The sequence below is a fragment of the Cenococcum geophilum genome (genome assembly GCF_001692895.1).
Source record: "Cenococcum geophilum 1.58 unplaced genomic scaffold K441scaffold_47, whole genome shotgun sequence".
Taxonomy (NCBI): domain Eukaryota; kingdom Fungi; phylum Ascomycota; class Dothideomycetes; order Gloniales; family Gloniaceae; genus Cenococcum; species Cenococcum geophilum.
This window is the reverse complement of record NW_027137605.1, coordinates 1,430,942-1,444,662: the sequence shown is the minus strand read 5'-3', so window position 1 is coordinate 1,444,662 and position 13,721 is coordinate 1,430,942. Positions and strand designations below refer to the sequence as shown.

The 13,721-nt window shown below is 40.6% G+C and overlaps 5 protein-coding genes across 5 annotated transcripts; 4 read left to right on the top strand and 1 right to left on the bottom strand.

Annotated features, from left to right (window-relative positions):
* Positions 1 to 768: 768 nt before the first annotated feature.
* On the bottom strand, positions 769 to 1,205 carry K441DRAFT_242982 (uncharacterized protein). The gene has a single exon (XM_067640724.1). It carries the CDS (start codon positions 1,040 to 1,042, stop codon positions 806 to 808), a length of 237 nt encoding a protein of 78 aa, XP_067500016.1. The 5' UTR covers positions 1,043 to 1,205; the 3' UTR covers positions 769 to 805.
* Positions 1,206 to 1,376: 171 nt separating this feature from the next.
* On the top strand, positions 1,377 to 2,547 carry K441DRAFT_579164 (eukaryotic translation initiation factor-like protein 3 subunit; the record flags this gene model as incomplete). Its single annotated transcript, XM_067644324.1, has 4 exons — positions 1,377 to 1,403; positions 1,463 to 1,485; positions 1,541 to 2,138; positions 2,188 to 2,547. The coding sequence occupies 4 exons, from the start codon at positions 1,377 to 1,379 to the stop codon at positions 2,545 to 2,547; spliced, it is 1,008 nt and encodes a 335-aa protein (XP_067500015.1).
* Positions 2,548 to 2,715: 168 nt separating this feature from the next.
* K441DRAFT_666245 (uncharacterized protein) lies at positions 2,716 to 3,074 on the top strand. The gene has a single exon (XM_067649633.1). It carries the CDS (start codon positions 2,873 to 2,875, stop codon positions 3,062 to 3,064), a length of 192 nt encoding a protein of 63 aa, XP_067500014.1. The 5' UTR covers positions 2,716 to 2,872; the 3' UTR covers positions 3,065 to 3,074.
* On the top strand, positions 2,716 to 4,543 carry K441DRAFT_699168 (phosphoglycerate mutase-like protein). The gene is made up of 4 exons (XM_067653132.1): positions 2,716 to 3,189; positions 3,247 to 3,465; positions 3,578 to 3,820; positions 3,893 to 4,543. The coding sequence occupies exons 1-4, from the start codon at positions 3,061 to 3,063 to the stop codon at positions 4,313 to 4,315; spliced, it is 1,014 nt and encodes a 337-aa protein (XP_067500013.1). The 5' UTR covers positions 2,716 to 3,060; the 3' UTR covers positions 4,316 to 4,543.
* A 265-nt stretch (positions 4,544 to 4,808) lies between these two features.
* K441DRAFT_666242 (uncharacterized protein) lies at positions 4,809 to 5,033 on the top strand (the record flags this gene model as incomplete). Its single annotated transcript, XM_067649632.1, has 1 exon — positions 4,809 to 5,033. A coding segment is annotated over one exon (165 nt), but the record flags the coding sequence as incomplete, so codon positions are not given.
* Positions 5,034 to 13,721: the final 8,688 nt, after the last annotated feature.

Below are 13,721 nucleotides of genomic sequence, written 5' to 3'. Positions count from 1 at the left end.
CATTGTCACCCCACCAAGACTGCAGGAGTTGTTGAAGACTTGTGGGGATACCTTGACCAGTGATGGCTCTGCTGCTCCATGCCACATAGCTTCCAGTTGCGCCCAGCACAACCTTTATAGACCCATCGCAGTGTAAGAAAGGTTCTCGTTCAGATAATTTCCGATGTTCCATCAGCCAATTGTTTAAGTTTTGTGGCACATCGGCCCCCCAAGCTGCTTCATCATCAGTCAAATTTTAGACATACGAGAAAGGTGCAGGCTACTTGAGTAATAGCGACCATCCCTCTGGTACAGTATGAAATACGACTTGCTGCTTTGGCCGAATGAAGCCCACTTGATCTTTTGAATCAGATCTCGGTTGATGAGCGTGCCAATCTCGCACGGGAGCGAGTTACTGGTTGATCGTTAATAAGCTGAATATAGAAAGTACGGTGGGTCAAACGGTAATACTGCACAGCATGTTATGAAATCCAAAAAGTGGTATCATGCCTCACCTAGCATAACCCTTTGGAGTGCAATATAAATAGGTACCATTGCAGCTGTAGGCAAAACAATATTCATCCTTTTCCATCGGCTGCATTATGTTCAGTTTGATATTCGAAGATATTCTTAGGGCGATCAGGAAGGGACACGGGAAGATGCCTAAATTGGATTAAACGGTCGGGAGGAGACGAAGGATGTGGATTTGGTAACCTTAGTGAAGAAATAACGACTGATATCATTCACCATTCAAATCTCAACCCGCTTTGAAGATGCATGCATTTGAAACTTCGCTATTGGATATCTCATGAGTCTAATAAAATTTCTATCTGAAAGTTAAAGAATCTAGAGATGGATTAAGATGAACTTGAAAATAAAGCTGAGAGAACACATCTAGCTCTACTGGCGCCACTGAAATTAAACTTGCACTGAACACTGATTGCAACGGTCCCCCTCGGTGATCTTGTACACGCACATGAAAAACAATAAGGAACAAGCAGACTCCAAAAGATCGATCACGCTTAATCATAGGTCGGTAATTGCCTTGCAAAGCAAGAAACATGTCTCACTCCCTCGAAAATATGATGTTGTCACTGGCGCATTCGATTATTTCTCAAGTCAAATAGGAAGCTTTCTCTCAACAGCCCCAAAACTCTTCGAGGTTGCGGTGCAAGTCTAAGGTCTCTGAGTTATTGCAACCGAGCCTGCGGAGCTTGCGCTAATACAGTACTGTAACTGATTCGGCTAGACCAACCTTGAAATCCCACTTCGCAACTCCAAAGGCTGCATATCGATATCGCCGCCGAACTTTTAGCATACACCACCACAGCAACACTACGAAACTTGACCGTTCTTTGTGTCTATTAGAAAGGCATCCCTCCTACATTTTGCCCAATATGAGGCCCATTTTGCTGTCTGGCCATGTCAGTACTCTCACTTACGCTCACAAGATGCGACATGCTAATTTGAATTCGGCCTCCAGGAACGGGCTTTGACTCAAGTTAAGTACGTTCCACCCAATCCCTTATGCCTTCTTGGAAACGTGCTAACTGACGGTAAGATACAACTCTGATGGCGATATAATTTTCTCCGTTTCCAAAGATCACGTCGTTGGCGCCTGGTTCTCACACAACGGCGAGCGGTTAGGCACTTACCATGGACACCAAGGCGCCCTATGGACGGTGGATGTCGACCCTACCTCTACGCTCCTTGCGACCGGTGGTGCGGATAATACTATGCGGCTGTGGGAGGTAAAGACTGGAAAACTTCTGAAGACATGGGATTTCGCGACAAGTATCAAGCGCGTCGAGTTCTCGCCAGACGGCCGGCAATTGCTAGGTGTGACGGAAAAGCGGTCGGGCCATCTCAGCACAATCGTCGTCTACGAGATCGATCCGGATGTCGACGCCGAGCAAACGAACGAGCAGAATTTGAGGATAGTGTGTGACGAGAGCAAGGCGACTGTTGCGGGATTCAGCTATTTCTCGAGGTTCATCATTGCTGGGCACGAGGACGGAACTGTTTCGCAGTACGATGCGAAGACAGGAGAACTGCTCCTCAATATTTCTGCGCATGAAGATGATATGCAAGTAACGGATCTCCAGTGGGCGCCGGATCGAACATACTTCATCACCGCATCAAAAGATAAAACTGCGAAAGTGAGTATCTCCAGGTGAAGCGTGCGAACTTTGCTGACAGGTTTCATAGCTAATAACCACCAATGATCTGGAAGTTCTGAAATCGTACGCCACTGACACTCCCCTCAACAGCGCGGCTATTACACCTGTCAAGGACTATGTCATTCTTGGAGGCGGCCAGGCTGCCATGGACGTCACAACAACAAGCGCACGCCAAGGTAAATTCGAGGCTCGATTCTACCACAAGATATTCATGGAGGAGATTGGCAGAGTCAGGGGGCATTTCGGACCGCTAAACTACGTTGCCGTGCACCCTAAAGGCGCTGGATACTGCAGTGGCGGAGAGGACGGTTACGTGCGAGTGCATCATTTCGACAAGCCGTATTTCGATTTCATGTACGAGGTCGAGAGGGAGCAGGCGAATCTATAAAAGTTCAAACTTCATGAAGCATGTAATGGCGTTGGTGGTTAGCTTGGTTGGCGGACGGTCGCATCGTCTTCACATGGTTGTCCATGGGGAGACTACGTGAGCTTGTAATCCAAATAGAATACAGCTGAGAGTACGAATCGCTTCAACGGCTCTTCCGACTGAACTGTGACGTTGGGTGATTTGGTCTTATTGGTCTCATTTGCCCCACCACGCTAATTCGCTTTCGCAGTTAATGTTCTCTGGTCAACATCTGGTAACAGCACGCTGCAAATATGTACGAAGGGCAACCTCCTTCGCTTGTATTCTTGATATAGATCAAACTGCTATGCCTTTGAAGTTTAGAACCCTTCATCCGCAGTTCTACGGGATCTCTGTAGCGATGTATGCTTTTCTATATATGTCGCTAGTTATTATTCGCTATGACTGCTTCCTTCTCATAAGTTTTGCTGACTTGAAATCGTTCGATTTTTTCGCAGTCCTATCCTATTCCTTTGCACAGTCATCGGGCTTTTTATGATGATGGGCGGCGAAACGACACACCGCACGCCAAATGCGTCGCAAGAAACTTATATAAAATACGAAACCGTCAAAGGATACTTCCTTCAAGACGACGATAAGACAGATTCGTCAAAGTTTAATTTTGTGGGTCTTTTCCTGAGTTTCCACATAATCGTATTATCCTACTCACAGCGCACATAGAAAACGTCTAACTTCGGGCTCATCAACCGGAGCTATGAAACGGACAGCTCCCTCGATCCCACCCAGGCCAAAACACAGTGGCAGCGGTTTGCAAATCATGTGGAACTTCTCAACACAAAAAGTGCAGGTAATGTCCAATACAAGGTGTTGTTCATGGGCCGCCATGGGCAAGGTTGGCACAATGTTGCCGAGACAAAGTATGGGACGCCGGCGTGGGACGTAGGTTTCTTAAGAATTTCTCATTTCCCTACTTCCCCACAATCAGAGCTTTAGGCAATTCTATAAAAAAAATTTACTTCGATATCATTTGGGCCGTTTTGACGACAATTAGTGCTACTGGTCGAAACTCGATGGCGCAGATGGCATTGTATGGGATGACGCGGCGTTGACAGATGTTGGAAAGAAACAAGCGGAGGAGGTATGCGAATTCTGGAGGACTCATTTGCCAGAGCAAGGAGGAGGCATTCCACCACCCGAGAGTTACTATGTGAGTCCATTAACAAGGGCGATTCAAACGGCGGAGATCACGTTCGGAAAGCTAGGAATAGCGACGTTCAAGCCGGTTGTGAAGGAGGTAAGCGCATTATTTTCATAAATCAATGTTTGCCCATGGTAGTGCTATGGATCAGCTAATGGTAGCAACCAGCTCCTCCGCGAAGCCATCGGCGTCCACACTTGCGATCGGCGACGGCCCGCCAGTTATATTCGCGAAATGTTTCCTTCCTATACCTTGGAGGCTGATTTTGCTGAGATGGATCCTCTCTGGACAGAGGATTACCGCGAGCCCCGATCTGCACGCAAAGTTCGGATGACTGAATTACTCGACGATATATTCGCGAATGACGAGAATACATTCATTTCCTTCACAAGCCATTCGGGGGCCATTGGTAGTCTGCTTGAGGCATTGAGCCACAGGAAATTCGGGTTAGAGACAGGAGGCGCAATACCAGTACTTGTTAAAGCAGAAATAGTGAATGGGGAGAGAAAGCAGCCGACAATTGAGCCCAGTGAGACCGCACCGAGCTGTACAGTCAATCCAACACAGACGGCATCCCTCGCATCGCTATGAACTGCGGGGTACAAGCGAAATGAGGTGGTCTCTCAAATATGTCTGCACAAGGACACCATTTTTCCGACAAGCACACTGGTAGCACTAGAAGAGAAGCAAGCTAACTGTTAGTCACATTTCGCACGTCCCATGTATATTAAGATTGAAAAAGTAGTAAATCGAATTAAAGTGCGGGTGTAGCCGACAGCAATGTAGCAAGTAGGACGACTTGCTCCAACTGAAGTTATGACTGCTTTCTTGCCTAGGTAGTCGGTTGATATAAAAGCGTTGGTCCTTAGTGTAGGAATACCCTTTTGATTTTTGCAAGTCGCACGAGTCGAGACGTCGCTTGAATGTCGGCACCCATCGGCAGCCTCTACAGTCGCTTCGGAAAAGGACGATCAAATGTCAGAAACCATGATCAAAAACAGAAATTTGCCGAATCCTCACCTGTTTAAACCCTTTTTCTATACTCGCGCATGCCACCACCCATCCTCCATACTAATATATCGCTATCGCCTATTTTTTGAAGCCATTTAAAGCCTATATTATTTCCTATTTTAGTTAGCGCTATAACGCACAGGAGGAGAGCCAAAGCACCTAAGAATACTACAAAGAACGCTTCTAAAGCGCCTAAAGAGGTAGACCTTACTGTCGAACCTATACCTATACTAATGCCTTCTACTGTAGAACAGCCTAAAGATCTTTAAACCTTTCTTCTAAATATTATTATATGCGCCAATGCTATAAAGATATTTAGTAACGTTCTAGCCATCCCATTCGGAGCCTTTAAATACTAAGAGTTTGTTGCCTAAAATATATATTAAGCTAATAAATATTACGGTCTTTGTTCTTTCTAGCTTAATTAATTAACTGCCATTATTACGTTATTAAATCCAAAGGATCTTATAATACCTAAAGAGGTAAACAATGTAGATAAATGGCGCGAAGTAGAGGGAATAATAAAGGCACAGTTAAAGTACGTAAGGAGGGCATGGAGGGTTAATCTTACAGTTAAATATAAGGCCGCTACTGCACCTATTAACGCGTCTACTAATGCTAGAGACGCTAATTTTACTGCGGCTATTAATACGGCGCTTTAAGCAAGAGGTATTCCAATTAAAGTAGCAGCTAATAAGAAGGTAGAGTCCTCTAGCGAGGATCACGAAGGTATAGTGGAGGAAGCTACTGGTAAAAAGAAGGCGTTAACTACCACTAAAATGTAGAAAGAGGCTGCTAAACGGCGTAAACGTGCAGAAGTTAAAAGTAAGTATCTATATACGCTGCTTAAACGCTATCGCTGCCTTTAATAGCACTATAAGAACAAAAAGCACGGCACTATATACTATCTTAAATTTGACTTAAAGCACTACCCGATACTACCTTACTACTTAACGCGCTAGTCGGAGGCAATAGAATAGAAGAAAGCTATGGTTAATATACTAGATCTATCCTTGCTATTAAAGATTAAGTATAGTAAGCACCTGCAGGATAAGGAGGATAGAAAATATATAAAGGCGTCTTTGGGTAGCTATAAGCACCATTAAGGTAACTCTTATAGTATAGACAAATTAAGCTCTCCCCCCTAACAACGTGTTAGCGACTCAGTCAATCGAGACATAAGTACGGCAAAATGGTCGCGCAAGTCTGTACGATTGGATTGTCTATAAACGAGAATCTAAAGCTAAAGAAAGGAAAGGAGAAGAAGGGGAGCGCCGCTCAAAGCTATATACGATCTTCGCGTCACGTGACCGCAATATACGGCAATCTGTGGCAACTTGCCGGTGCGTAGTTCTGCTAAGTTCTGCCAGTGCCGTAACATTACCCCCCCCTCCAAAAAAGCCTGCCCTTAGGCTTTGCCGCTAAAAGTCTTGGCAAGAGAATCTAACTAATTAGATAACTTCGACCGCCAGTTAAAGTTCCTAAATATCTTAACACCTTACGTAACTAAGAAATTTCTAGGGTGTTTTTATCCTTATGTTCTTCTGGTAGCTTATTGTCTTTATTATACTAGCACTCTATCCACTTATCTAGGTACTTTAGCAGTTTAGGTCTATTAGGGTAACGGCTATAAAACTTTTAAAGCTTATAGGGGCTACCTATAAAGTTCTATATAGGGTACTAAGTAGGGTCTAGGTTATATCCTTTCTAACTAATATAATACTTTAACGTTCCCTTTACAAATTTATAGGCTAGTATTTCTTTAATTTCCTATTTATTATTATCGTTAACTTAAATTAGTAGGGGAGGTTCATTCTTTTGTCTGGGCAGTAGGTTATTTATAGCTTTCTATAGCTTATCTAGTAAGAAAATAGGGTGGACTTTAATTAAGTCTAGGAGCTTAACCTTATATAAATTGCCTACTTTATTAAAAATCTTATACGGTCCTGCTATCTTATAGTCTAGCTTACGGCTAGGCCGTTCTATCTTCTAGTTCTTTATTATAACTTAGACTATATCACCTATAGTAAAGTTAGGCTCGCGCCTATACTTATTTGCCTGCTATTTTATTAATTTCTAGGCCTTTTTTAGGTTTATATGGACTACTTTCTAGACTTCTTTTAAGTGCTTAGCGTACTGCTAGGCTTCCTTATAAGATAGTTTTTTGCGTATAGTTTGGGGCCCTTTTAGTCTTTCCCAGTTAAAGCTTGTGCGGGGTAGGTAACCTATTTTTAGTTAAATAGGGGCAAATCCAGTAAAGTTATGGGGTAGAGTCGCTTGGGCGTAGTCTATTAAGGGCAATAGTTTGGCCTAGTTATCCTAGAAGTAGTTAATAAAAGGCCAGAGTCTCTAGTCTAAGTATTAATTTACAATCTCTGTTTAACCGTCTGTCTAGGGGTAATATACCGTAGAAAGCTTTAGCTTAATGCCTAGGATCTAGGTAAACTTATTTTAAAAGGCTAATATAAACTACGGCCCGTAGTTAGATATAATAGTGTCTAATAGTCCGTAAATTTAGTAGACGTAGTGGATATATAGTTAGGCTGCCTCTTTAGTATTAATATTTTTATAATAGGGAATTAAGAACGGGCGCTTGCTAAAGTAGTTAACTAGGATCATAACTATATTATATCCGTCACGGTCTGGAGGTAGCTTATAAAAGTCTATAGAGATATATTACTAGGGGCGGTCGGGTATTAAGAGGGGTTTTAATAGTCCTAGGGTTTTATCTTGTGGAATTGTAGACCTATAGCAGTTGTTGTAGTTCTGTATATAGTGGTTGATATCTATAACTATTCCGGGCCAGTAATAGCGGTCGCTAATAATCCTGCGGGTCTTATTCTTTCTAGGGTAGGCCGTAGAGACCTAGGTATATGCTTTAGTAATAAGCCGAGTCTATAAGTTCTATTTCTCTACTACTACTAGCCGTTCCTAATGCTTAAGTAATCCATTTTTAAGGGACCATAGGCTGGTAACATTCTTTGCCTTTTTACGGTACTCCTATAGAGAAGGGGCCGTACGGTTTATCTACAGTAATTTGTTAATTAAGTTAAGTCCTAAAGGGTTAATAGGATATATCTCGGCGCCTAAGGGGTCTGTACTTAGTTCTACCTATATCTAGGGGTTAAGGTGCTCTGGTTGTAGTAGCGTCTGGGTCCGTAATAAGATTTTTATAGCCGTATGGTTACTTAGGTCTTATTCGCGCCTAGTAAAAGTATCCGCACGGTTTGTAGCGCCTAGTCTATATATAATTAAGAAGTTAAACTAAGATAGGACGTCCGCCTAGCGTGCCTACTGGGCTGTAAGGGCCTTAGTTATTATAAAGTATTCTAGGGCCTTATAATCTAATACTACTTTAATAGGTTTAGGGGTCCTCTCTAGCTGTATACGCCAGTGCTAAAAGCTAGAGATAATAGCCAGCATTTCTTTATTATAGATGTGGTAGTTTAGTTTAGTATTTATTATAGTCTTTAAATAGTATATAATAGGGTGCTATTCTCCGTCCAGTTGCTTCTAGAAAAAAACACTAGCTATTACGCCGTCTAAGGCATCAGTTTTTAGCATCGAGGGCTATTCTAGGTTAAAGTGGGTAAGTAGGGGGGCCAATACTAGCCGTTTTTTAAGCTTATTAAAGGCCTACATATATATGGCGTTAAAGTAAAAGGGCTGGTCTTTCCTAGTAAGGCGGTTAAGAGGCTAGGCGATCCTGCTGTAGTTCTTAATAAAGCGTTAGTAGAAGTTATAGAAACCTAAAAATAATTATACCCCCTTTATGGTCCGAGGGGGCGTCTACTAGTTAATTACGGTCGTTTTCTCTAGGTCGGCCTTAATTCCGTCTGTGCTAATAATAAAACCTAGGTACTTTATACGCTTAACACTAAATTCCGACTTCTTAATATTAGCCTGGAGGCTAGCTTCACGGAGCCGTTATAGGACTTTATAAATGTACTCCTTATATTCTAGTTTATTTTCTAAATAGATTATAATATTATCTAGATAGGCCGTATAGAAGTTATTAAGGTAGTTAAAGAGTATATTATTTATATACCGCTAGTACGTAGCTAGTCTGTTGGTTAGTCTAAAAGGAAGTACCTTATATTTATACGTCCTGTAATGGGTTTAGAATGTAGTAAAATCCTTAGACCTAGGGTCTATCCTAATTTAGTAAAAGGCCTGGCGAATATTAAGCTTTATAAAAACCTTAGCTCTACTTATTTCGGTAAGAGTCTTATTAAGTAAGGGCAGTGGGTAGCGGTCCTTGCGGGTTATATTATTTAGCTTATGGTAGTTAATGCAGAAGCGTAGTCCTCTATTTAGCTTTTTAATAAAGAGAATAGGTAAGTTAAAAGGGGCTTAGCTAGGCTTAATAAAGCCCTTATTTAGGTTATTAATAAGGTACTGCTTTATAGCCTATAATTCGGCAATAGACTATAGGTAGAGAGGGCTAAAGCTAAGGGTACTTCCCTTGTCTTGCTTAATCTTAATCTTGTAGTTATATGGTTGGTAGGGTGGAAGTATATTAGACGCTACCTTAGAGAATACGTTCTTGAATTTTTGGTGTTGATTAGGCAGTTTTTACTCTACTAGTTTTTTATCTATAAGCCCGCTTTTCTATCTACTAAGCTTACTTTCCTTTTCCTTAATTATTTGGTTAATTTTATATAGGCTAGTTATAAAGGCAACGGTATTAGGCTGAACTAGGTTCTAGTAGAATCCTATAGCGCCAATATAGTAGACATTAACTGGTAGGAGGTCCGTAGGTTTCTTTGGCGTTTATTAGGCCGTAGTTTGGGGTATAGGGTTTATAGTCTTCCTTAGCTTATATTCTATTTTCCGTAAGTTGTCCTTCCTATCTATTAGTTTAGTATGGCGTCTAATATCCCTAGCTTTCCTTTATAGCTTTATAGGGTTCTCTATAGGGAACTTAGCTAGGTTACTACTAACTTCCTAGGTCTTTAGTACGGGTGGCGTAATATAGGTAGTTTAGGGGCGGCGTAGTATACGGATCCGTTACGGGTTAAGCTATACGTCCTTCTTAAAGGCCTGGTCTCTGCGCATAGCATTGGCCTAGTAAATGGTATTAATCTAGGGCTATATAAGGTTTTCTATTATAATGCTGATTTCTTTTATAAAGGAAAGGGTTAGGGGTAGAGTTTTAGGCTAGATAAGCTGTCTACTTTGTACTTTAAGCTGTAAGCCTAAATAGGCTAGCTATTTTTTTCTTAAGATTATATCGTGGCTTCCTAAGTCCGTAATAAGAAAGGGGATATTATACTANCTTCGTCNNTTAANNNNGAGGTNGATCCGNAAGATAGTTNTAATAGGTNGCCCTATNNGTCNGTTATAACCGCNAATAGGGATTAGTTTAGGTAGTTCTTTAAGGGGTATATTTAAAAAGTTAGCTAGTTTTGCAGCGCACTTTATATTAATTAAGGTAAAGGCATTTACTCCTAAGTCAGCTAAAGTAGAGGTTAAAACTTAATATCTATTGCGAAATAAAGTATAAGGAATAGTGTAGCTTTTTCTACTAACTAGCCAACCTAGATTGATATATAATATATTAATCCCTTTTAACCCTAGAGAGGAGTCTTTCTCTAGGGTTTCTCTTTTTCTAGCTTTATACTGTCCTTCTAAATTAATAGGACCTCGTTTATCCTTGCCTTTATTAGGCAGTTCCTTATAGGGTGGCCTATTTAACCATATAAGAAGCAAGCTCCTTAATCGCTAAGGGCCTATATATAGGCCGGGTATATACCGGGCCCGCAGTAGGGGTAGCTGCGCGGCTAGCTACTAGGTTAGCTGTAGGAGTTACTAATTATACCGGGGTACTACGGGCCGTACTTGTAGTACTTACGGCCTAGTTTATAAGGTTTCTAGTTTTTAGCTAGTTAGCGCGTGCCTTAATTTAATAGAGGCCTTAGTTAATAGCTAGGTAATAGTCCATAAATTCCTTTAACGTCTGTGCCGTAGTATAAGCTAGTAATATGGCCCGCTATAGGTCTAGGGTAAGCTTATTAAAGAGGTTTAGTAGTAGGTCTTTCTAGGGGATCTAGGCCTGTCCGGCTAGGTATAAAAAGCAGGTTTAGAAGGCTAAAAAGGTCTCTGTTATTTTTATATTTAGGCTTTTATAGCTAAGGCGGGCGTTTTATACTTTAAAAGGGTCCTTATAAATAGAAGATAAGTATTTAATTATTTCTTCTTTAGAGATAAAGGGGTCTGCTAAGTCTTTAGTATATTACGGGCGTAAATGCGTCTAGGCGTCTCCGCTAGTACGGCCGAAGACATAGGCTATTCTGGCTTGGCGTTAGGGAAGTAGTCTACATTAACTTTAAGCTTATCCCGTAATTGGAGCTTCTAATTATTAAATATAGGGTCGGTTCTATCTATAAGTAGTAGGGGGTCCGCGACCTTTACTAACCGCTTCGGTGCTATATAGGCCTTAGTAGATCTATTAAGGCGCTAGGATAGGGCCTAAAGGACTATAGTAAGTCTTTAGTTGTCTAATAATAACTTATTATTAGATATAGGGGTATCTCTAGCTTTAAGTAGCTCTCGCAATTGTTTAATTTTGGCATTGGTAGCCGTAAGCTCCGCCTAGGGGGTTAAAACATTAATTATTTCTTTATCTAAAGTATTTAAGGGTCCTATAGCTACTTTACCTGCTACTATAGTTCGTGGTATAGTAGTAGGGGTGTTAAGTAATTCTAGGTAATTTCTTTAGGGGTTCTGGTCTGTGCGTGTCTTGTAGGTCCTTTCCTTAGGGTTTTGTTCTTTTCTTTTGGGTCCTGTCCTTGTAGTCCTAGTGATGTCCTTAGGGTCCTATTCTGTGTTCTCGTAGATATATTTAAGTTCCTTCTTAGGAAGAAAGAGTAGAGTGAGCTTTAGATAATGTTAATGACTTAGTTAATTGAGATATAAGTACGGCAAAATGGTCGCGCAAGCCTGTATAATTGGATTGTCTATAAACGAGAATCTAAAGCTAAAGAAAGGAAAGGAGAAGAAGGGGAGCGCCGCTTGAAGCTATATACGATCTTCGCGTCACGTGACCGCAATATGCGGCAATCTGTGGCAACTTGCCGGTGCGTAGTTCTGCCAAGTTCTGCCAGTGCCGTAACACAACGGCAGCGACGAGAGGCTTATACTATAGTTATACAGTTACTAGCCAATCCTATTTAACAAAATCTATTACTAACGGCATTAACGCTTTTAATAAACTAGATATAGTAGTAGAGCTAAATATAGTAGTAGAACTAGCTATAGAACTAGCAGACGCTATAATAGTTATAAAGCGCTATATAAGCAGTACTACCTTCTTCTATATTATTAACCATCGCTAATAGTTGTTTTATAGTAGATCCTATACTAAATATAAGACCTTCTTTAGTGCCTTCTTTATAGAGCGCTTTATCCGATTCTACTCTATCCTCTAAAACGCCTACCGGTCCTTACTATTTACTCTTAAATACGCCTTCTACTAGCCTACTACCTAGCAGCCCCGCCCGCAGCGATATTAAACAATTAGATAGTAAGCTTAGCGCCTTTATTAAATAGCTATAAAGCCATTATCTAGCTTTTGTCCACGCCTTTACTAAAGCGGAGTTAATTTTAGTTAACAAGTACTACACCTTTAAGATGCTTAAGTACGCACTACTTAATAATAATATAGGCCATATAAAGCTGTATAGGGTTAGTTTAACGTACGGGCTCATTAATCGCATAGTAGGTAACTTAGAGGACTTTAGAATAGATTAGTAATATAATAGTGCTGCAGTAGAGGCCTTACTTAACGTCTTAATTAGTAGGCGCTCTATATAACAATAGACCTTATCCTCCCCTCTATTTACTGCTTAATTCCTACCTATAAGAAATAGCCTTTTACCCTTTTATTAAATCCTTATTGCTCTACCGCATGGTTTAAAAAGTTACTAAAGTTATTCTATAGTTTAGCTTTAAATTAATAAGTACGCAGCTACTGCTTTAGGTTATAAAAAGAAGCCTTAATTAGATTAAAATCGGGTAAGTAAGGAGGAAGATATTTAAGTTTAACACCAGTAGTATTATAAAGGCGTTAAACTTCCTAGGTTTAAGTAAGCAGCAGCGTTAACGCGCCTATCCTTTATAGTTACCACGTACCTTATTGCGATGGATTAACGTATTATCTATTACTAGAACTAATTAAGGCTATAGATAAGGCTGCATATAAGTAAGAACCTTATTTTTAATCTATTAAATAAACATCAACCCATTAATAGAGCCTTGGTGTATTAACTAACTAGGTATATAGCCCTACTAGGTATACGCTAGCAGTAAGCTCTATCTTTTAAATCTCTTTAATTCCAACATTCCTTTAGCAGGCTTATTAATAGGTGCCCACCTATACTTCCTATCTATTGTCTTCTTATTATAAGCTAATTTATTAATAAAAATAAATTAATTACGCCTATAGCTATAGGTTCGAATAATCCAGTCATCTCTTAGGCCTAGGTTGCGTTGTTACGTAATTATCCTTATAACCTTTCTACTCTATCTCCTTTGCTTTAATCCAGCCAACAATGTACTCTGTGCTACTATTATATTATATTTATTATATAGAAACCAGAGCATCTCTTCAAAATAGGCATCTAGACTATGTAAGAGGTATTTAAGGAGGCCCTAAGGTACGCGTTAATAAATTAACATTAATAATACCTAACGTTATACATCTAGAGCCTCATCTATAAGCAGCAGCGGCCTACTATTCGCCTTAATCGGTGGATTAATCTAGCCATATCTCTTTAAATTTACCCTCTAGCGTCGAAGAGTAGGTTAAGGAACGCCGGTCTTAACTTCTATATAGAAATCGTCGTTACCGAGGTTAATTAGAGCTTGTATAATCGATTTCTATTCAGTCGACCAAGCAGGTTTACCCATGGCTTCAAAAATAAGGTAATAATAAGGTGATGGGTGGTGGCATGCGCGAGTACAGAAAAAGGGTTCAAACAGGTGA